This window comes from Eurytemora carolleeae, unplaced genomic scaffold, assembly GCF_000591075.1.
Source record: "Eurytemora carolleeae unplaced genomic scaffold, Eaff_2.0 scaffold843, whole genome shotgun sequence".
NCBI classification, from domain to species: domain Eukaryota; kingdom Metazoa; phylum Arthropoda; class Copepoda; order Calanoida; family Temoridae; genus Eurytemora; species Eurytemora carolleeae.
This window is the reverse complement of record NW_019396979.1, coordinates 58,927-81,261: the sequence shown is the minus strand read 5'-3', so window position 1 is coordinate 81,261 and position 22,335 is coordinate 58,927. Positions and strand designations below refer to the sequence as shown.

At 32.1% G+C, this 22,335-nt stretch overlaps 2 protein-coding genes across 3 annotated transcripts; one reads left to right on the top strand and one right to left on the bottom strand.

The window, feature by feature from the left end:
• The first annotated feature begins 1,641 nt into the window (after window positions 1-1,641).
• Window positions 1,642-9,934, top strand: LOC111710732 (ubiquitin carboxyl-terminal hydrolase isozyme L5). Its single transcript, XM_023484851.1, has 9 exons — window positions 1,642-1,785; window positions 1,866-1,955; window positions 4,538-4,606; window positions 5,211-5,243; window positions 6,104-6,168; window positions 6,768-6,866; window positions 7,214-7,309; window positions 8,182-8,256; window positions 9,832-9,934. The coding sequence occupies exons 1-9, from the start codon at window positions 1,642-1,644 to the stop codon at window positions 9,932-9,934; spliced, it is 774 nt and encodes a 257-aa protein (XP_023340619.1).
• Window positions 9,935-14,464: 4,530 nt separating this feature from the next.
• On the bottom strand, window positions 14,465-20,929 carry LOC111710737 (inositol hexakisphosphate kinase 3). 2 transcript variants are annotated; one of them, XM_023484857.1, is made up of 6 exons: window positions 20,594-20,926; window positions 20,079-20,154; window positions 18,656-18,727; window positions 16,280-16,358; window positions 15,882-16,034; window positions 14,465-15,432 (listed from the first exon to the last, which is right to left on the bottom strand). In XM_023484857.1, exons 3-6 carry the CDS (start codon window positions 18,722-18,724, stop codon window positions 15,356-15,358), a joined length of 378 nt encoding a protein of 125 aa, XP_023340625.1. In that variant the 5' UTR covers window positions 18,725-18,727; window positions 20,079-20,154; window positions 20,594-20,926; the 3' UTR covers window positions 14,465-15,355. The 2 variants fall into 2 exon arrangements, with proteins under 2 accessions (XP_023340625.1, XP_023340624.1); XM_023484856.1 differs by having other exon boundaries at window positions 20,079-20,929.
• Between the last annotated feature and the right edge of the window lie 1,406 nt (window positions 20,930-22,335).

Genomic DNA, 22,335 nt, shown 5'->3' with positions numbered 1-22,335 from the left:
GGCCAAGGTTATAATGCAAGGAAAGTTATTTCAGAGGTGTACGCATCTTTTGTACTGCAGTGTACTGTCTCTGGGCGGTAATGTAAATACATAACGGATGTCGAAGCCTTACATGGGATCCATCTTTCACATAAAAAATCGATGAAATATTCTGGTCATAGGAAACTATTTAGTGAATTATTAAAATTATCAAAATTTAATTAATTTTCATTTAATTAAATTTAACCTCCTCGGATAACAAACGAACACTGTTGCATCTATTCTTGTTCACAAATTCCGCCCAGAGAGAACTGGTTTCAACATGTACGCAGAGTATACGCAACTGCAGTTAACTTTCCGTGCATTATAACCTTGGGTTTGCCGTAATACCGTAACGAATATTTTCTTATCTTTGATCATAACTAAATCTATTCTATATATTAAAGCTCTTCGCTTATATATACATATGTTAGCTATAGCTGGCCAAACGGCTGGACCGAATCTGCCTAAATTTTTTGAGAACCAATGGGTGACTGGGGGTATCAAAGGCTAAACAAAATCTTCAAAATTCCAAATATTTTTTTTTCAAATTTCAATTTTTTTAATTCAAATTTTAATTCCACGGGCAACGCCGGGCACTTGAGCTAGTTTACATTACTTGAACGAACCGTGATCTGCATTCTTAAAGGGATTGTAGGCGTAATTTTTAAAGGAGTTACAAGTCAAATGCCCTTTAACCTTCTTCAAAACAAAAATGATTTTCACAAGTTTTCTCTCAAAAATTCAAAAGTTTTATTTGTTGATAGATTAAACTTCATCCTGATCAACTTTGCGGAAGATATTGTCGTTTTCCGGAATTTTTTTCAAAGTGATTAATTTTGCGAATCTCATTCTTTCTGCTGCTGAAATTCACCAGTCACTTGCCACACACCAAGTTTCCAATTTTCAGATAGAAAACAAGGATATATCATTCTTTCACTAGACAATTTACCATTATAAATCTGACATGCATCATGCTTGTCACTTGAAATTACATGAGCAGTCCCTTTAATGAGACTGAAAGAGTAAGTTCAAGTGACCTACCATGAAAAGATGACAATGCCCGATTTACGACACAACGATACCCTTGAAACCTTGCAGGATATTGTCGTTTTTCTAGGTTTAAAGAAGTTTAAAATTCTGATGATTCGTTCATGTTTTCCAGCAATAGAAATGCGCAATTCACTTTTTTAGAAAACCCACAATTGAAAATAACTAAAAACTTGGATAGCTAATTCTTACTTAATCACACAAAGCTTTTTAAGCCATGTAGTGAATCTGGAATTGCTATCTTTGCATGGAGAGTTACTTGAAACTATGCTCACAGTTCCTTTAAAGGACAGAGAGACATAAACTGGCATTTATGAAAAGTATATTTAAACAGCTGGAAATAAAACTATAAAATGTTTTCAACTAAAACATGATTTTTTTGATTTTTTTTTTTTTTCAAACTTTATCTCGAATTTATAAATAATAAAATTATATTTTTGGGGAAATATATTTACTTGTATTTACAGGGTTTACAGCACAGGTGTAACAATTTAAAAAAAAACATTTTATGTTTTTTAATTTATTACATATGTGGCTGGGCGATAAACATTATGTGGAAAACTATTTATAATTATGACAAGAAATTATAGTGATAATAATAATGATAATGCTGATAATGACAATGCTGACAATAACAATGCTGACAATGACAATGACAATGACAATGACAATTTGGACAATACAGATTGGACTGTGCTGATATACCGGTCGGTACCGGTAAATTCATGTACCGGCTTGTACAAATTGGAGTTCCGTAAACTGGTTTCTTCTCAGATTGCATTATTTTGTTTTTCTAGGTTATCAACAATGCCTGCGCTACCCAGGCTATACTGAGTGTTCTGATGAATATTAGTAGCGGAGGGGTCAACCTAGGACCAACACTTCAGGTTAGAACGGTCAAACACCGCTTTCAAGAGGGTTAAAACTTTATGAAAACTACATTTAGTTCAGGGTTATGCCAATTTAGGTAATTAAATATACAACTTTTGGGATTAAAATTAAAACATATCAATTTTCTTAACCAATAAAAAACATCTTAGTTTGATGATTTAAGTCTTCAACACTAGCTTCCCACAACTTACAAGATGTCAAGAGAAACATGAGAGTTCAGATACAAATTAGAGATTATCTTAGATCTAATTTTATATAAAAGGTTAACCGAATTATAAGCTCTTCGTTATTATACACGCCAAAGATCAAAAACGACCTACAACTTAAAACTTTCAAAGTTCGATCAGAACCAGGGGGGCTAGATCTTCTGTATGTATAAAATGCCTTATTTTTCACATTAGCTTTGTGTCAGGTAAATAGAAGGTAGTTAAAGTAGTAATAATTTAAATTTTAAAAATAAAGATGTGTATTGATTTGTATATAAATGATAGAACTCAGAGTAGTGGGGAATTGAAAAAAATTATTGAATAAATGTTGATAAAAAAGTTTCAACTTGTCGGTGGTAGTGAGGGTAGTTTAAAATAAAAAAAAAATGTTGAAAAAATTTTTGATATATAGATTTTAAAAAGTCGGAGGTAGTGAGGGTAGTGGCAAATTAAAAAATAAATTATTGAATAAATGTTGATAAAAAAGTTTCAACTTGTCGGTGGTAGTGAGGGTAGTTTAAAATAAAAAAAAAATTTAAAAAGTGTTGATAAATAGATTTTAAAAAGTCGGAGGTAGTGAGGGTAGTGGCAAATTGAAAAATAAATTATTGAATAAATGTTGATAAAAAAAGTTTCAACTTGTCAGCAGTAGTGAGGGTAGTGGGGAATCGAAAAATAAATTATTGAATAAATGTTGATTAAAAAGTTTCAACTTGTCGGAGGTAGTGAGGGTAGTGGGGAATTGAAAAATAAATTCTTGAATAAATGTATATTAGAGGGAATATGGCAAAAAAGTAGGAAAAATCGGTTGAAAAATAAAAAGAACAAAAATGTCAAAGAAAAAAACAGAACCCATGATTTACATTATTTATATAAGGGGGGAATTGAAAAATAAATTCTTGAATAAATGTTGATAAAAAAGTTTCAACTTGTCAGCGGTAGTGAGGGTAGTTTAAAATAAAAAAAATTTGAAAAAAATGTTGATATATAGATTTTAAAAAGTCGGAGGTAGTGAGGGTAGTGGGGAATTGAAAAATAAATTATTGAATAAATGTTGAAAAAAAAGTTTCAACTTGTCGGTGGTAGTGAGGGTAGTGGGGAATTGAAAAATAAATTATTGAATAAATGTTGAAACTTTTTTTTCAACATTTATTCAATAATTTATTTTTCGATTCCCCACTACCCTCACTACAACCGACAAGTTGAAACTTTTTTATCAACATTTATTCAAGATTTTTATTTAAATTAAAAACTACCCTCACTACCACTGACTTTTCAAAATCTTAATTTCAACATTTATTATTTTTTTTCATTTTCAAACTACCGTCACTTCCAAGACAAAAAACTTAAGCAAGCCTTAAAGAAAAAAAGAGGCAATTTAAAGATTTTAAAGTTGAATTTCTTGCTAAATATTTTTTTTATCAAGATTTTACAAAAAAAAATAAAAGTATCTGCTAACTACCATTGATACCTATGTTAGTAAAAATTCACCTATTTTTCAGCAAAAAAAGGCATTTTATACGTTCACCTAGATCTTAGCTACCTCTCCCTGTATATTTGCCAGAGTGTACACTGATAAAGGATGTTAAGAGATTATGGTCTATTCATACAGTACAAATATCAAATATGCAGTACGCTTTCGGCGTACAAGTGTATGGGGAGGTTTTGTATCTTGAATTTTACTCAGTTTTCTCAGAACAGTTTATTAACGATGAAATATAGCTCTGTAAAAGACTGTTATAGTTTGTCTTCCTGTGAAAATGGAATCCTGCATACGCTAAAGGATTAGTGGATTTTAATAGTTACAGGGGAAACAAATTCTCCATTTAAATATTTTTAGAAATCACCCCCGAGTACTGTAATATACAGATTGACCTTTGGAAGTGAAGTACATGGCCTGTCAAATTAGTAAAGGATTAGCGTACATCGTCACTCTATATACTATAACCTCGTTGATCAGAACCCACAGGAACCCTAAATAATGTACAAAATGTCGTAAAGTAAACAGACTTTTTTATCATGATTGTAAATTAGTTCTCCCCTTGTAGAAATATTTTTTACTCTCCAGATGTACTTGAGTTTTGCTGCTAGCTTGAAGAAACTGAAGACGGGATTTTGAGTAGGCTCTCACAGCTGTACTCTTTCAAACTTTGTCATAGTAACACGCAGGAATATATTGTCACTTTCACAGAGAAACTACAAATATAAATAATCAATTTTAAGCAAGAAAAACGAAGAAATCAGCTTATTGATTCTTGTCTCAGACAAATGTTCAAAAGGTACCATTGTCAATCGGACAAGCCCCAGAAATTAAGGATCGCTTTAAGTTACGTGTTCACAGTTCAGTTTCAATAATGAACTCTATTTTCTAGGATTTTAAAGAGTTCTGTTCCTCCTTTGATGCTGGGATGAAAGGGTTGACTCTCTCTAATTCAGAATCTGTAAGTTTATCCTAATTTGCAGTATATTGTACATAATGTGTTCTTAGTATACTGTACATATTGTGCATAATGTGCATAATTTTTGCACAGTGCACTGCACATAATGTGTACACAGTATACTGTACATAATGTACATAATGTACAAAATGTACATCATGAACAAAATGTACATAATGAGCCTAATGAACATAATGTACATTTTGTACATAATGAGCCTTATGAACATATTGTACATAATGTACATAATGAGCATAATATACATGATGTACATAATGAGCCTAATGAACATAATGTACATAATGTACATAATGAGCCTAATGAGCATAATGTACATAATGTACATAATGAGCATAATGTACTTAATGAGCATAATGTGCATAATGAGCATAATGAACATAATGTACATAATGAGCATAATGTACATTAAAAAATCTAAAGTTTCAACTTGTTACCATATTAGGACAAAATATAATTTAGGAGGAAAATTATTTGTCAATTAAACATAAATCCCTGGTTTTAGATTCATGAAGAAAATTAAGTGGATTAATTTTTTAAAAATATTAAAATTTGTTTAATTATTTATTTTTTATTTTTATTTTTTCAGATCCGCACTGTTCACAATTCCTTCTCCAGACAGGTGAGATTTAGTCTTTTTTTTATAATATGCTTTGATATTTGTTGTTTACATGTCAGAAAATTACTTTAAACTCTAGTTATTCTAATTAATGTATAAACTATTTTGCATAAGATAAAAACGCACCCTGATCTCGAAAAGTTCTCCTTAAATCTATTTAATTGAAATGTGTTGTTATCATTATTAAAATTAGGTGGAAAAAATAATCAAAACAGCCAAGAGCTATTTTCCACCTAATTGCTTTATACTTGTACTGTTAATATAATCATCAATTTTGTGATTGTAAACTCTATCTGTATACAGATACANGGGGGGGGGTTTCTTAAAGGTACTTTAGACCTACTTCAAGTGACTCTCCATTTACAAATTGGCATGTCGTGATTGACAAAGGTACCCTATAAAAACTTTATTAGAGGTTCCACAAAAAATTTTCTGATTTCAAAATAGTTTTTTCTAAACATTTAACTTTTCTCTCACTATGCCAAAATTTCACTCTGAGAGAGAATATATGCTAAAAACAATCGTTTTAGAACTATATTTTTGGGGTTCGTTAGCCATGGAGCTATTGGAGGGTCACTTGAAATCGGCATCACTTCCAGCTTGTTCAAATCTTTTCTTTTTAAGTTTTACACGGTGTCCTTTATCTATGATTGAGTATCATTGTTTTCCTGTTTGATAGCTGATAACTCTTAATTGCGCTTTCACTTGCAGCAAAGATAAGGAAAAGAAAAAAATATAATTTTTTTCCACAGTGTTTAAAGGGTAAAGCGACAAACTCGAAAACTATGTCAAAAGACCGTGAAACCCCTTTAAATCACATATAGTAAAACAGAACAGTCCCTTTAACCCAGAAAACTGTTTAGACCCTGTTTGAGTTTGATTCTAAGAAACCGGATAAAGATGATGATGAGATATTTCACTTTGTCAGGTAAGACCTGTTTTCCACTAGTTCGGGAACCCAGCTTTTCCTGAGCTGCTAACTCTTGTATTGTGGAGTTCGAGATCAATGCTTGATTTCCACCATTTGTTAATCTATAAACTAATCTTCAGTTGATATCGGAAGTGTAATTTTACCCTTAGGTAATAACTGATATTGATCCTCAAATATAAAGGTACCCACAGTATATATCGAAATCAAGCAATCGGGTTCATGAGTATCTAACACTAAAATCAACCTACTGAACTATTGAAGGACGAATCTATTTAGTTATTTACCTATTGATGGACGAATCTATTTAGTTATGTACCTATTGATGGACGAATCTAAATAGTTATGTACCTATTGATGGACGAATCTATTTAGTTACGTACCTATTGATGGACGAATATATTTAGTAATGTACCTATTGATGGACGAATCTATTTAGTTATGTACCTATTGATGGACGAATCTATTTAGTTATGTACCTATTGATGGAGGAATCTATTTAGTTATGCACCTATTGATGGACGAATCTATTTAGTTATGCACCTATTGATGGACGAATCTATTTAGTTATGTACCTATTGATGGACGAATCTATTTAGTTATGTACCTATTGATGGACGAATCTATGAGCTTGATGGACTGAAGGAAGGACCAGTGGACCATGGACCTGCAGGAGAGAATTGGACTGACACTGTAAGGTCGGCATCACATTGAAGGGACTTTAGTTGTTCATTTACAGGGACTGTAAGCTAAATTTCAAGTTGCTACATGCAAAGATGGCAATGCCCGATTAACCAAGGTACCCTACAAACCTTTTTCCAGCTTGAAAAGAGTTAACTTTTATAATTCATGCATGTTTTCCTGTAGTCAAATGCGCAATTCACTTTTGTTTAAAAACCACAATCAAATATACTCAGTTTTCAAAATTATAAACGTTGATATCTAATTCGTTCTTGATCTGTCAAAGCCTTTAAGGGTACGGTTGTGAATCATCTGTGCATGTTGGGTCACTTAGAATTACGCTTACATTTAAATTTATTTTTAGACCAATAATTGAGCAAAGGATGCAGCGGTATAAGGAGGGAGAGATTCATTTTAACTTGATGGGTGTCGTGGAGGACAAAATACAGAAATATACCAGGTATGAAATATACACCTGGAACTAGCATATCTTTCCTTGGATTCATCTTGGAACAGCAGCTCAGGACACCCTCCCCTCAAACCTCCTCTCCTTCTGAAATTTGTAAGCAACCTCGCGAGACTATTTAGGTTTAGGCAATTTCTGGGCCAAGCTCTGCGGCATAATTAGGTTAACGGACCGAGCGCTGCAGCATAGATACCCTAATGGGCCGAGCGCTGAGGCATAAATAGGCTATGGGGCCGAGCGCTGCGGCATAGATAGTCTAACGGGCCGAGCGCTGCCGCATAAATAGGCTAACAGGCAGAGTGCTGCGGCATAAATAGTCTAACCGGCCGAGCGCTGCTGCATAGATAGGCTAACAGACCGAGCGCTGCAGCATAAATAGGCTAACGGGCCGAGCGCTGCGGCTTCTTTACAAACTCAGTTCTGTTTACATTTCTATCAGAAACTTTTTACACTTTTCCAACAAAGCTATGGGTGGTTTCTGGTGTTTTCTTCCTTGGGAGTAGAATATACAATTAATTAATCACTTGTCAACAAATTAATCAATCAATTAATTAATTAATCAAGCAAGCTAGCTAATAATCAATCTGATATAAAACTTCTTTCAATCTAATATCATTGATTTATCCATCAATCTTGAAAAATTAGTCTATTTTTTCATCAAATCAATCAAATCAATCAAATCAATCAAATCAATCAAATCAATCAAATCAATCAAATCAATCAAATCAATCAAATCAATCAAGTCAATCAAGTCAATAAAGTCAATCAAATCATTCAAATCAATCACTCAAATCAATCAAATCAATCAAATCCCAATCCCGTGCCAATCAAATCCAACCAAATCCAATCAAATCAATCCTCCCTAGGCTTCTTGAGGCTGGAGGTCCTGAAGTATCGAGGCTGGAGATGATGTTGTCTGACGAGGAAGCCCGTAGATCAAGGTCAGATAATAAGGAACTGTACATGTAATTTAAGCTGACCATTCATCACATCATACAGACAGAATAAACACAAGGACAAGAGAAAATCAGAAATATGAAGACGACATTTAAAATATTTTTTATTATTCCTGCGAGGTGGGGTAAGCATTACAGTTAAACTATGCGAGTTGGGGAAATATTTACGTTATAAAATGACACAAATTGTATTGCAAGGGGTACTAATGTATCTTAATTGTACAAATATGTATCCTCTTGGCTTCAATTGACTTATAGAACGTCGTCTTCTAAATATCTTCGAGCCTGGTGTTTGTCCAGTCCGGATTATCATTTAAAGTGGGACCTGTCCTTTCAACCTTTCTCCGAGCTAAGATTATGTGAAAGTATTTTTTATATCGGAATATTGATCCATTTTCCATTTTACTTCTTATAACATTGGCTTCAAGATTTATACAAGAGATATACTTGGGAAACTGAGTTAATTATATTTGATGTTTTGAAGTAAAACGACGATATCTTCCTCATTGTCAGTCCGAGAAAGGAGTTGGGTAGCATTATAAATCAGAAATGGAGTTATTAATGATAACTTGAATTTTCGCCTTCATTATAGAATTTGCAATTTTGCTTAAATCAGAAATCGTTCTTATTTCATGTATGGTAAAAAAAGTTCCTATATGGCCGATTGACATCTACGTCAACAAAACCTTTATCAGATTAATAATTCTCTCATTTAAACGAGAAACTACAATTGAAAATCAAACATTTTCGGATAGAAAAACAAAGATATCTTAATCAATTTTGCGGAAACAAAAGTTTAAAGGATATCTTTATGAATCGGGCTCATTGAATGTAGGTTGAAATTGCATCGATAATGTCTAATTAATTTAGCAGAACATTTTAGATGTGATTAGGTTTTTTTTAATAATATTTTTTAGATGGAGAACTGAAAATATTCGAAGACGACATAATTACCTTCCTCTGATTATGGAACTTTTCAGGTCAATAATTTTGTTTCATTGATTTTTTATCCATCTAGATTCTATATTTCTAGATATCTAGATTCTATATTTCTAGATATCTTAATATCTAGATATCTTTCTCTTTTATACTAGCTAAAGTGCCCGTGAATTTTTTTTTTTAAAGAAAAAATTTCCAATTTGGTTTAGCCGTTTGGCTTGCGATATATTTACGAGCAATGAGCTTATTTATATAGATTTTATATCAATCTATTTAGTTTTACTTATATATCTCTCGTTCTAGATATATACATATTTATCTATTTATCTATTTATGATATATGTGTCCATCTATATTTTTTTCAGCTACCTATGTATCTATCTTTCTCATTATTTAGATATTTTTCTGTCTATCTCTAGCTAGCAGGGGTGAATTGCTACCGATCTATCTATCTATCTATGTCTAGCTAGCAGGGGTGAATTGCTACAGATCTATCTATCTATATATATAGGTCTCTAGCTAGCAGGGGTGAATTACTACCGATCTATCTATCTATCTATATAGGTCTCTAGCTAGCAGAGGTGAATTGCTACCGATCTATCTATCTATCTATCTATCTAGGTCTCTAGCTAGCAGGGGTGAATTGCTACCGATCTACGAAAAGGCTAAAGAGAAAACAGCTGCCCTTGATCAGATGAAGAAACAGAAAAAAGCTGCTAATTAATCAAATCAAATTAAAGCAATCAAAGAAATTAATCAATCTCCAATCAATTAAATCATCGTGGATTATTGCCGGAAAAAAATGATTTAACTTGAAAAGTTAGAATTTATCTAACTCTACTTTTTCAACAGCTGTGATGTTTTTTTATTTTTAAATAAAAGAAAAAAGATTTTTTTGATATCGCATTTTTATATGTTTGTTCGTTAGAAGTACGGGGTTCCCCTAAATTATAATGAACTAAAGCTCTTAAAATCTAAAATCTATCAAAGTGTTTAACTAGGGTTCTTGCATGAAATAAAGTCTTGCAAGTCATAGATTAATGACAATACAGATAGAACACTAGAAGTCGTCTTTTCAAGGTTTAGGGTTTTTTCGTTCACAATGACCCTGAGCCAGAAGTCCAAATGAATTACAAGACAGAGAGAGAGGGAGCATGTGTAAAGACTGTTAATTTATTTCGTTTTTAAGAAAAATATGAGGGGAAAAATACGATAAGCGACACAAAATCGTTTATTTTCATCAAAAAAATCGCTTATTGTTAGCACAAAAAACGCTTATTTTTAACGAAATCGCTTATTTAAAAAAAATCGTATTAACTCAAACAAAAGATCTCTTACATAAAAAACTCGTTTATTTTCAATAAAACAATCTTTTAATTTAACCAAAAAATCTCTTGTATTAAAAAAAATCACTTATTTTCAACAAAAAAAAATAATTTAAATTTAACCAAAAAATCTCTTATATTCAGCATAAATCTCGCTTATTTTTAACCAAAAAAAAATCAGTTATTTAATGTTTTTTTCCCGTTTACACTTTACAATACATAAAGAATTGTACAGTATGTTGTTTAATTTTTCAAACTTTTTAGTTTGTTGTTGAAAAATTTGAAGCTTATATAATATAGTCAACACTAAAATCGTTTACAGTACATTAAGAATTGTCCAGTATGTTGTTTAATTTCTCAAACTGTTAAAAAGTTTTTGAAAAATTTGAAAGTTATATAATCAAGTCAACACTTTCAATCTTTTTAGTTTAGTTAATACATATTGCATTAGCTAGCTCAACCTCATCTGAGTACAGAATGATGTGAATCCAGTTCTAAAGCATAACAAGCCAATTTTTTTAGTAATATTGATATCTTTGTTACACTCTTTAAACGTTCTTAGCACAAATTATCTAAACTCTATATCTTTGCAAGCTAAGGATGAAACCTTTGACATCTCAGACTTAGAATTTTTGATCTAACAGAATTCATTGTGTGAAATATCTAAAGTCTACGACATGGGATTGCAAAAATATATGGTTTAGAAAATCAGAGTTTGTGATAGAACCTCGGTTCCATTTTTAAGTGTCCTTATAACTTGTCAGGATAAAAAGGAAAAATAAATCCTGGGGCTTTTATTACAAATGTTATCATCAGTGCTTAGGATCCGGATCCGCAAGATTTTGGCTTCCTGGATCTGGATTCAGATCCGCAAAAATATGTGGATCCATGGATCCGGATCCAAGGGGTAAAATATCAACCAAAAACTACAAAAAAAAACTTGTTTACTCCTAAAACCCAAATCTGAACTAACGAAAAAAGAAATTATAAAAATTTCCTGATTTTTTAATGTGTCATAAAGTTTTAGCAAAAATAAGACAAAAACTTAGAAATTCTGCTTTAGTAAAAAATTCATTAAGTCATAAAGAAATGACTAGGATCCGGATCCATTTTTTTCAAGTGCGGATCCAGGATCCGGATCCGAATCGCCATGAAAATTAAATGGATCCTAAACACTGCCTGAAATCCTACTAAAACAAATATGCTATGATAACCAGTGCTAAGGATCCATTTAATTTTGATGCGAATCTGGATCCTGGATCTGCACTGGAAAAAAATCCGGATCCAGGCCATTTCTTAAGATTTACTGAACTTTTTTAACGAAAAATAATTTTTAGATTTTTTGTTTTATTTTTTTCGCTTATTTTTATCCTAAGACAAGCCTGTCCTAGCCGCAGTGCTCGGCTCAGAAATTGTCTTAACCTAAATCAAATCAAATCAAATCAATCCTAACCTAACTTAACCTAAAATAATAAAAAATAAATAATAATTATTTTGCTGAAATNCTACGGGTAAATTTAAGAAATTAACTATATGAGAACTCATTTAGTATGGTTAAGGATAAGCCCCCCACCCTCAGGAAAAAATTCCCCCGATCCTGAGCTTCTCAATCGTTTCATCCAATAGTTTCCGACATAATATGTTGTTTGATGTTTGATTTGAAGATTAGTTTTTTAACATTAATGTGTATTTGACAAGATTGATAGATAAAAAGGTTTTTGGGCACTTCATAAAATGGGGTAAAATTCAAGGCAAGCCACTTTTGCACGTGGAACAATAATTTTAAATATTTTACCTAATGGTTATTTTTTTTATTCTTTACAAACTGACCCTCCGGTGGATTTTCTTTTTAAATTTTGGTTGATGAAAATGTGCAAAGACTCCTTTAAGATGTACTATAGCAAAGTCATGACTAAACTAAACAGAAGACACGTCACAAACTCTAATCTTATAATCCATATATCTTTACAACCAGATGGTGTAAAACTTCGAAATTTCAAAGGAACTGAAACTTTGTCACAAACTTTGGGTAGCAAAGATATAGAAATTAGAAAATTTTAACTTGTGGCGAAGGTACAGTTCTTTTTGTGTTACTCACTGATGAGTAAAATATTGGCATTAACTTTAGGCTACAAACCACAAGGAAAATGTTTATGTTTTAAGTTTAAAAATATCAAAATAAAGTTGGGCAAATTTTTTAACACAAACAACGCGAAATAAAATTTGTGCCATTTTTCTTTTTTAACAAATCGATAAATAATAAGTTTTCTATTCCATTCTAAAGTTTTATAAAAATCTATTGATGAATAAAACATAACACACATTTTCCAATTGTTAAAATAGTTTTGTATTTAAATAAGTATCTATATTTTTAGATTTTTCAACCTGAAACATGAACTAGGGGAGGAAGGCCAGCCACAACAATTTCTCGTCCAAGCCACGTTCTCCTCATTTTCTCGCCCGAGCCACCTCGGAATTCTCGTCCTTTGATTATTATGTGTTTTAAAGTTTCCTATTCTCGTAGATAAAATTATTTTTTTTTAATCTGGCTTCTTTAGGGCGAATATGGATTGGCAAAAGTATTGCAATGATTACAACATATTGGAATCTTCAAACCCATGAGAATGATGTCAAACTTTATTTTGGTAAAACTTAAATCTCTTCTGCCTCCGTAATAGATAACCTTTGCGATATAAAATAAATAGCAAAATATAAGCAAAAATAACACTATAAAGCCAAATTTTCATGCAAAGAATATAATTTGATTAATGTTTACAATAAACTACTCATTATTCAAGTTTAATTATAATCGACGAGATTGTTCTACAATTTCCTTGACTGTAATCATGTGGTGTGTCTGTACCAAAAGAGTGTGTGTTAGTTTAAAGTACTGGTCTGCAATGCAGTGCGACTGGCTTTCTCATGCCAGACCAGCGCCATTTCCTTTCCCTGATTTTTACTAGGAGCATGTCACAAAAAAAAATCTTTTTTCAATTCTCACTGAAATACAGGCCCGTTTTTCATCTGCCCTGCAAACATTTAGTCTCCAGCAAGGTATAAAGTATTAAGGTTAATTACTCTGGATGCGCTCTGATTGAAGGAAAATGTCGTCTTTCTAACAACGGATAAAATTTAAGTGAGAGACATCTAGCAGTGAAAACGAGAAAATGAGAGTTTACTCTTCATCGATGAATTGATTGAAATCCTATTTTTCTCCCATATCTGCAGTACCACTTCCGAGCAAGCTATTGACAAGAAAAAAAATTACCAAGAAGCACCCCATGTTGTCAGATAATTATCTTACTCTAAAATATTTGCAGCTCTCTATTTATATAACCTCGACGGGCTACATATCTAAATACAGGGTGTCCCATCATATATGACAGTTTTGAATGTCTTCTTCCATTTACTGTATTAGACATTGGAGGCTTTTTGTAGTTTATTTTGTTAAAACAATCTTTTACTCAAATATATTTTACGTTGAAATTAATTTTACTTTAAGATGACTCCCATACAATATTTTTATTATTATCTCTATTATTAAACGTCTTAACAAAGGATGGAAGAAGACATTTTAAACCATTCACCAACTGTCATGTTTCCTGGGACACCCTGTACCTAGATATACTTCTATGTGATTCCATTAGCGCCTGTTTGGTGTCTTTTCTGAACCAATAGAAATAGTATGGCGGTAACATCTATCTTTCTATCTATCCCATTATCCAATTAGAGTTCTGAATCCCTATTTTATTTACTTCTACTTTAACTACAGTAATCTATGGCTTCATATACGTTAAAGGTTCAAAAAAATGTTGAAAGGGAAAATAAACTAAAAAGAGTTAATATAATAAACTCGTAGATAATGCATTCTTCAATTGCCATGAAAAAAAATCCCAAAATTTGTATTTTATGACACAAAATCAAAACAATTATTAACCTATAATTTATTGTTCATAAGATACAAAAATATTAGATAAAAAATACATATTCTTCAGTTTTTTTCGTTTACATTTCTCGTCTCATGAGATCCGTTGCACTATCTTTAAAAATTTACAAGAAAAAGATTAAACTAAAAATTATTTAAATTATTCCCTAAAAATAAAAATAAATAATAAAAACTAAAATAACCATAAGTGACTGTACACAATATCTACATGAGTTTAATTTCATTAGATTGGATTTAGTCCGAAAATATATTAACTAAATTATTCAAAATACAAAAAAACTAGACATATGATAACTAAACAATATGACACTAAACAAATATATGAGGTTCTAATTTATCTAATTTTTTAATAAGTTAAAACAGTTAAATTATTGATAGACCTAAATACAAGTAATTTTTAAAAAAATACTGTCATAATAAAAAAAAACATTTTTACTATTTATATACATTTTTAATATTTCTAAAATTCCAAAAATATATTCAAGAATACTGTCAGCATATTGAAAGACTGACCCTCTTGTGTTTTTACACCAAAATGATTTTAGAAAAAAATATGACGAGTTTGCAGCAAAATAAGTTAGAACTGTACATACAATGTAACTGTGCAATGTACAATGAACAGAGGTTTATGGAGCTGTAGTAGTTTTTGGAGCTACAAAGGAGGTTTATGGAGCTGTGGTATTTTTTTGGAGCTATAAAGGAGGTTTATGGAGCTACAAAGGAGGTTTATGGAGCTACAATTGAGGTCTATGGAGCTACAAAGGAGGTGTAAGGAAATACAAAGGAGGTTAATGGAGTAGCAGAGGTTTATGAAGCTGACACTGGAAAATTCCGTGGACTTATGGAACCTAAGCAGAAGACTAGTAAATATATTTTACTCTTCTGATTGTCTGATAATATTTAGAATTTCGATCAAATTTTCCAGACCAAACAGAAACCCAGAATCAGGACCTATAACAAGAGGAAAAAGAAATTAAAAAACTTTAGGATAATGTCGTCTTGTTTTTGTGTTAAAGAGACTGTAGAGATAATTTCAAGTTTGTAGAGTAACATTTTCGATTTACTATGGTTCCCTTTAAACCTGTTTTTGAGCAACAATTAGAAAGATATCCATATTTTTCTTTTCTGAAAATTTTACACCATCCGGATATGATTTTTTTTGAGAAACCACAATTGGAAATAATCAATTTTCAGCTGAAAAACATGAATACCTCATTCATCCTGGATCAAATAAAAGTCCAAAGCATGTCGGTGAAAAAAGAACATACAATTCTTTAAACGCATGGAGCGGGAGGGGGCCCAGGGCACTTGAAATTTTATGTAAAAAGAGAATGTTCTCGAAAAATAAAATAGATGATTTGAAATGATATGAAGATTTTTTTTCTATAAAAATATTTTACCTTCATGAATTATATCCTCCTTGGTGAAGCCTGGATAAGTGCAGTTTGCAAAATCAATAATTTTAACAACTGGAGGTTTCTGATAGAAGCTGGGACCATGATCTTCTACTTGATCATCCTCATATTCATCCTCAGAGATCTCAGCTAGATCACCTGTCAGATCAATTAGTTCATTTTTTTATTTTATCATTAATTGATTTTTGTGAATTAATTACAACGCTAGTTGAATGATTGCCTAAGAAAAATTATTAAATCATCAAATTGATCTTTTGTGTAATAAACCTTATTTTATTCTAATTGATTAATTTGATTGATTATTTAATTTACCAATTGATTAAATGGTGGATAATTAGATTAATTAGTTGATTAATTGATTGATTGATTATTTTAGCTTTCACCTTCGAAGACGATTAGAAGAGAGCTTGAGTAGAATCTAAATCCTTCAAGATCAAGAACAATGCGCTGCATTAGTCGCACCTAGATATAATTAAATAAATATATAGATAAATAGATTGATATATAGATAGATAGATAGATACTATGCTTTTAGTGCGATTTGAGTCTAACTTCTTTTTCAACTTTTTATTGTGAGCATATTCTCTTTGTACTATGTTTTTAGTGCGCTTCGCGACCATCTTCTATTTATTTTTGTGGCTCTTTCTGCTAGCATCTCAAAATTTTTGGAGACAACTTTTCGAAATTCTGAATATTCATGAACTTTTCCTGGGGTCAAGTAAAATTTGGGCCCAATCGGTTCAGCTGATTTAACTTTTATTCGTGCCCATCTTCATTTTTAATTATGAACATTTTCTCTTTGTATACATTGTAAAACAAAAACAAACAATAATAGCGGATTTAATAAAAAAAAATTACAAAATTTTCATGAAAATCGGTTTTTGTTGGAGGCTAATTTTTGAGATTTTGACCATTCATAAACCTTCCTTGGGGTCATGTGAGGTCCCAAAAAAAATTGGGGCCCGATCGTTACAGCCGTTTTGACGTTTATTGGATACAAACGGACAGACAGACAAGCAAAGTATTTATATAGATTATAATTAACTGTATTATATAAACAGATTTTAGGTAGGTAGGTAGGTAGGTAGGTAGGTAGGTAGGTAGGTTTGAAAGTAAGAATATTTGGATAGATTAAAGAAAGATGAAATTTTTAATTACGACGTTTTAGCCGATACGTGAAGTTGTAAACATCTATTTATAGATGAAATTTATTTGAAAGACCGCAAACTTAATCTAGGAAATATTGCTGACGACGCTACAAAGTTAGATAGATAGATAGATAGATAGATAGATAGATAGATAGATAGATAGATAGATAGATAGATAGATAGATAGATAGATAGATAGATAGAAAGGTAGATTGTAGGTTGACAGATAGATGGATGGATAGATATAAGTTTACGCATGAATTTACTTCAATATTCCGACGCAAATTAAAATGCGCAACTACAGTTTCGGAAAAAGAGAAGGTGGTACAAAAAGTTACCGGTGCACGCGTAAAGGGACTAGAAACGTTACCAGTGCAAGATTAAAGGGACTAGAAACGTTACCGGTGCACGCTTAAATGGGACTAGAAAAGTTACTGGTGCACGCTTAAAGGGACTAGAAAAATTACTTGTGCACGCGTATAGGGACTAAAAACGTAACTAGTGCACGTTTAAAGGGACTAGAAACGTTGCTAGTGCACGTTTAAAGGGACTAGAAAAGTTACTGGTGCACGCTTAAAGGGACTAGAAAAATTACTAGTGCACGCGTAAAGGGACTAAAAACGTAACTAGTGCACGCTTAAAGGGACTAGAAAAATTACTGGTGCACGCTTAAAGGGACTAAAATCGTAACTAGTGCACGTTTAAAGGGACTAGAAACGTTGCTAGTGCAAGTTTAAAGGGACTAGAAAAGTTACTGGTGCACGCTTAAAGGGACTAGAAAAATTACTGGTGCACGCTTAAAGGGACTAAAAACGTAACTAGTGCACGTTTAAAGGGACTAGAAACGTTGCTAGTGCACGCTTAAAGGGACTAGAAACCTTACTAGTGCACACTTAAAAGGGACTAGAAACGTTTCTGGTGCACACTTAAAGGGACTAGAAACGTTACTGGTGCACACTTAAAGGGACTAGAAACGTTACTAGTGCACACTTAAAGGGACTAGAAACGTTACTAGTGCACGCGTAAAGGGACTAGAAACGTTACTAGTGCACGATTAAAGGGAATAGAAACGTTACTAGTGCACGATTAAAGGGAGTAGAAACGTTACTAGTGCACACTTAAAGGGGCTAGAAACGTAACTAGTGCACGCTTAAAGGGGCTAGAAACGTTACTAGTGCACACTTAAAGGGCTAGAAACGTTACTAGTGCACACTTAAAGGGACTAGAAACGTTACTGGTACACGCTTAAAGGGACTAAAAACGTAACTAGTGCACACTTAAAAGGACTAGAAACATAGTTGAGAAAACAAAAAGTTTTGGATGAAAAAGTACGAAATAACCAAATCTGGGGTTTGTTTATAAACATAACTGACATCACAACTGTAACATATGTTATTATTTTCATCTTTCGAGAATTTGAAGAAACATTTCAACATTTGTGATTATATTGCTAGGCGGTGTTTTTCTAAGAAATTGTTATTCCATTAATCTTGATAAATCAAGTTTAAGGAAAATTCGGGAAAATCATTAAATTCCATATGTCAAGCTAATCTATCATGGGTTCAGTTCGGTTCGGTTTGGTTTGGTTTGGTTTGGTTTGGTCTGGTTTACCTGTTGTAAAAGTGATGAAATCACATTACGTTGTAATTCACCCCCGATTGTAAAGAAAAGCTGTAACATTTCCTAGAAGAGGACATTTTTATCAATATTTCTTACAGTGCAGGACATAGCTAATAATATTTCTTACAGTGCAGTACATAGCTAATAATATTTCTTACAGTGCAGTACATAGCTAATAATATTTCTTACAGTGCAGTACACACTTATTAATATTTCTTACAGTGCAGGACATAGTTATTAATATTTCTTACAGTGCAGTAAATAGTCATTAATGTTTCTTACAATGCAGTACATAGTTATTAATATTTCTTACAGTGCAGTAAATAGTTATTTATAATATTTCTTACAGTGCAGTACACATTTATTAATATTTCTTACAGTGCTTTAAAAAGTTATTATTATTTCTTACAATGTACAGTACATACTTATTATTTAATTAATAGCTATTAAAATTTCTTACAGTGCATTACAAAGTTATTAATAGTTTAAACAATGCAGTACAATTTCTTTTACTTTCAGCAGTGAAGTACAGTACACTGCACAGGCGTGTAATGGAGGTTTAGCCTAGGGGGGTGCACTTTTGAGAAGAAAAAAATTGTGCACCCTCCTAACGGTTGATGTGCACCCCCCTAAAAAACCGGTATTAAGTAAAAATAAAGTTTAAAATCTATTTTAATCTACCTGAAGGCTGACTATTAGTCATTTGACCATAATTACCAATCATACCATTATAAAATCTAATAGTAAAAGAGCAAAAACCTTAAAAATTTGAATAAAACTCTGCGTCAATCATCTTGCTCTGAGAGACTAAAATGGATTTTAAATGAAACCCCGCGAAAAAAATATTGTAAATAAGATTAAGGTACAAGAAAGAATTTGAGAAATAATCATAAAATGGACAAATTGTGACATTGTCGATTGATAAGAAAAGTACAAAACCTGAGTACATATATGTAAGTTTACTGTTTAATAAATTAGAGCCTGCCTCTGGCTCTAGGAGGGGGGGGGGCCTAGGGGGATGCATTCTAGGGGTACCTCCCCCCCCACTACGTGCCTAACAGTACATAGTTTTTAGTATTTCTTACAGTACAAGTATTTGTATCTTTTACTGTGCATTACAGTACATAGTTAGAAATATTGTTTGCAATGCAAACTAAATATTTATTCAAGCATGGATAAACAATTTCTGCAGTAATAAACAATTTACATAAATTACAAAAACATATATAGTAAATCTGTAGAATAGAAAAATATATAAGAAATACAATTTTGCAGTAAAAATTTCTCCGTTATTATTTTCGATTGATTGATTGGATTTATTGATCTATAAATATACTTTGCTTGTGTTTTTAAAACTTTTAAAAATAACTTTTGATTAAACTTATTTTTGCTAAAAATAATCTATAAAATTTACCTGAAATTTTGGGACATCGACCTTTCTTCCAACATATTTATCAACTTTCTGGAAACAACTGGATGATTTACTGTACCTAAAGTACATAGTACATGAATACACGGTACAGTACCTAAGTACATGTACCAATTGGTAAACTATACAAAACTTTTTCCAATTTAGAAAAATTTTAAAGTTTGTTGTTATCGCAGTTTAGATTAATACGATATCGTTAATTCAAATTTTTTTAGGACATTTTTGCTACTCACTTTATTATAAACAGAGGTGGTATTTTCACAAATATTTTTCAGATTGAATTTGTTATGCTTGGCAATGGCAAAAACTTTTTTAAATTAAACTTTTTTCGAAAAATACCACCTCTAGACTTAACAGGCAAACAGGGATATATACATTTACAAAAAATTAATCATTTTTAAAATAATGGTTAGACGTTTATCATAACATTGCTAAGACGACAAAATTTACATTTTGTAAATTCATTTTTTGTAAGTTATATACCCCTGTAGATAGACTACCTAATCACGTGACGATTGTGTCAGCGGCAGCCTAAAAAACAACTGAGAATCATATAATTCTATTGAAAACAGAAAAAAGACCAGTGGAAAAAATGCCCGAAACTACTTCAGTTCGGAGTGTACACTTTCGGTGAAAATGCGCGGAATCATTTTGGTGTTTAGTGTACACTTTCATGATATTTGAATACCAAGGTTTAGGACAATTTCCACGAATGTAGATTTTGTATCTTCAATATATTTTTAAATTTTACAGCAAAGTATTTTTTACAGCTGTGTCTTTTCTCTGATTGGCTCCACTAGCTAACATCTTTAGTAATCATGGACATTTATCCCCCGTCCCCTACCTCCTTCCTAGNTTTTGGTCTGTCCGCTTTATTTGAAGTGACATGTTTAGATTTTTGGTCTGTCCGCTTTATTTGAAGTGACATGTTTAGATTTTTGGTCTGTCCGCTTTATTTGAAGTGACATGTTTAGATTTTTGGTCTGTCCGCTTTATTTGAAGTGACATGTTTAGATTTTTGGTCTGTCCGCTTTATTTGAAGTGACATGTTTAGATTTTTGGTCTGTCCGCTTTATTTGAAGTGACATGTTTAGATTTTTGGTCTGTCCGCTTTATTTGAAGTGACATGTTTAGATTTTTGGTCTGTCCGCTTTATTTGAAGTGACATGTTTAGATTTTTGGTCTGTCCGCTTTATTTGAAGTGACATGTTTAGATTTTTGGTCTGTCCGCTTTATTTGAAGTGACATGTTTAGATTTTTGGTCTGTCCGCTTTATTTGAAGTGACATGTTTAGATTTTTGGTCTGTCCGCTTTATTTGAAGTGACATGTTTAGATTTTTGGTCTGTCCGCTTTATTTGAAGTGACATGTTTAGATTTTTGGTCTGTCCGCTTTATTTGAAGTGACATGTTTAGATTTTTGGTCTGTCCGCTTTATTTGAAGTGACATGTTTAGATTTTTGGTCTGTCCGCTTTATTTGAAGTGACATGTTTAGATTTTTGGTCTGTCCGCTTTATTTGAAGTGACATGTTTAGATTTTTGGTCTGTCCGCTTTATTTGAAGTGACATGTTTAGATTTTTGGTCTGTCCGCTTTATTTGAAGTGACATGTTTAGATTTTTGGTCTGTCCGCTTTATTTGAAGTGACATGTTTAGATTTTTGGTCTGTCCGCTTTATTTGAAGTGACATGTTTAGATTTTCATGTTTCCCTTTAAACCTTTATCTGGAAAAATGCAAAATTATAAAAATTTGCTTTTTAGTCTATGCTCCATAAATCTGCAAGTACCATTGATGGAGAAAATTATCTATTTTTAAACAGAAACTGAGGACATTTTCTTCATGTTTGCTTGGTAAAAACTTGAAAGGGTAGTGACTCTGGCATGGTACTCTTTTTTTTAAATGGAAGGTCACGTGAAATTGCGTGAACAGTCCCTTTAGGTTGTCATTATGCTAGAAGTTGGTGATCAAAGAAGTTTTCTATCGTATCTCATGTTTATCAGAACACCCTGTACCGTATCTCATGTTTATCAGAACACCCTGTACAACGGAGTTGAACAAATCTGGATAGAACTCGATGTTTTGCGTTTACGCTTTGTGGGATTGGTTCTCATGACGCATATAAAAACCAAGATGACGCATGCAGACAAACGGGGATTTCCCTATTTTAAAACAAAGGCCAAATGTATTTACAGTTTCAAAGGGGGGGGGGACTGGGAGGTTTGGGAAGGATAAAAGTGAAGGGC

Excerpts from the sequence above, each read along its gene's own strand:
- LOC111710732 (XM_023484851.1), top strand. The coding sequence starts at position 1,642 with ATGACAAGAAATTATAGTGATAATAATAATGATAATGCTGATAATGAC. Across the intron at positions 6,169-6,767 it reads GAGATATTTCACTTTGTCAG|TTATGTACCTATTGATGGAC; the intron begins GTAAGACCTGTT and ends GAATCTATTTAG. Across the intron at positions 8,257-9,831 it reads GAGGAAGCCCGTAGATCAAG|GTCTCTAGCTAGCAGGGGTG; the intron begins GTCAGATAATAA and ends CTATCTATCTAG.
- LOC111710737 (XM_023484856.1), bottom strand. The coding sequence starts at position 20,165 with ATGTACTTTAGGTACAGTAAATCATCCAGTTGTTTCCAGAAAGTTGAT. Across the intron at positions 16,035-16,279 it reads TCTTCTAATCGTCTTCGAAG|GTGATCTAGCTGAGATCTCT; the intron begins GTGAAAGCTAAA and ends TTGATCTGACAG. Across the intron at positions 15,433-15,881 it reads GGAGGATATAATTCATGAAG|GTCCTGATTCTGGGTTTCTG; the intron begins GTAAAATATTTT and ends CTCTTGTTATAG.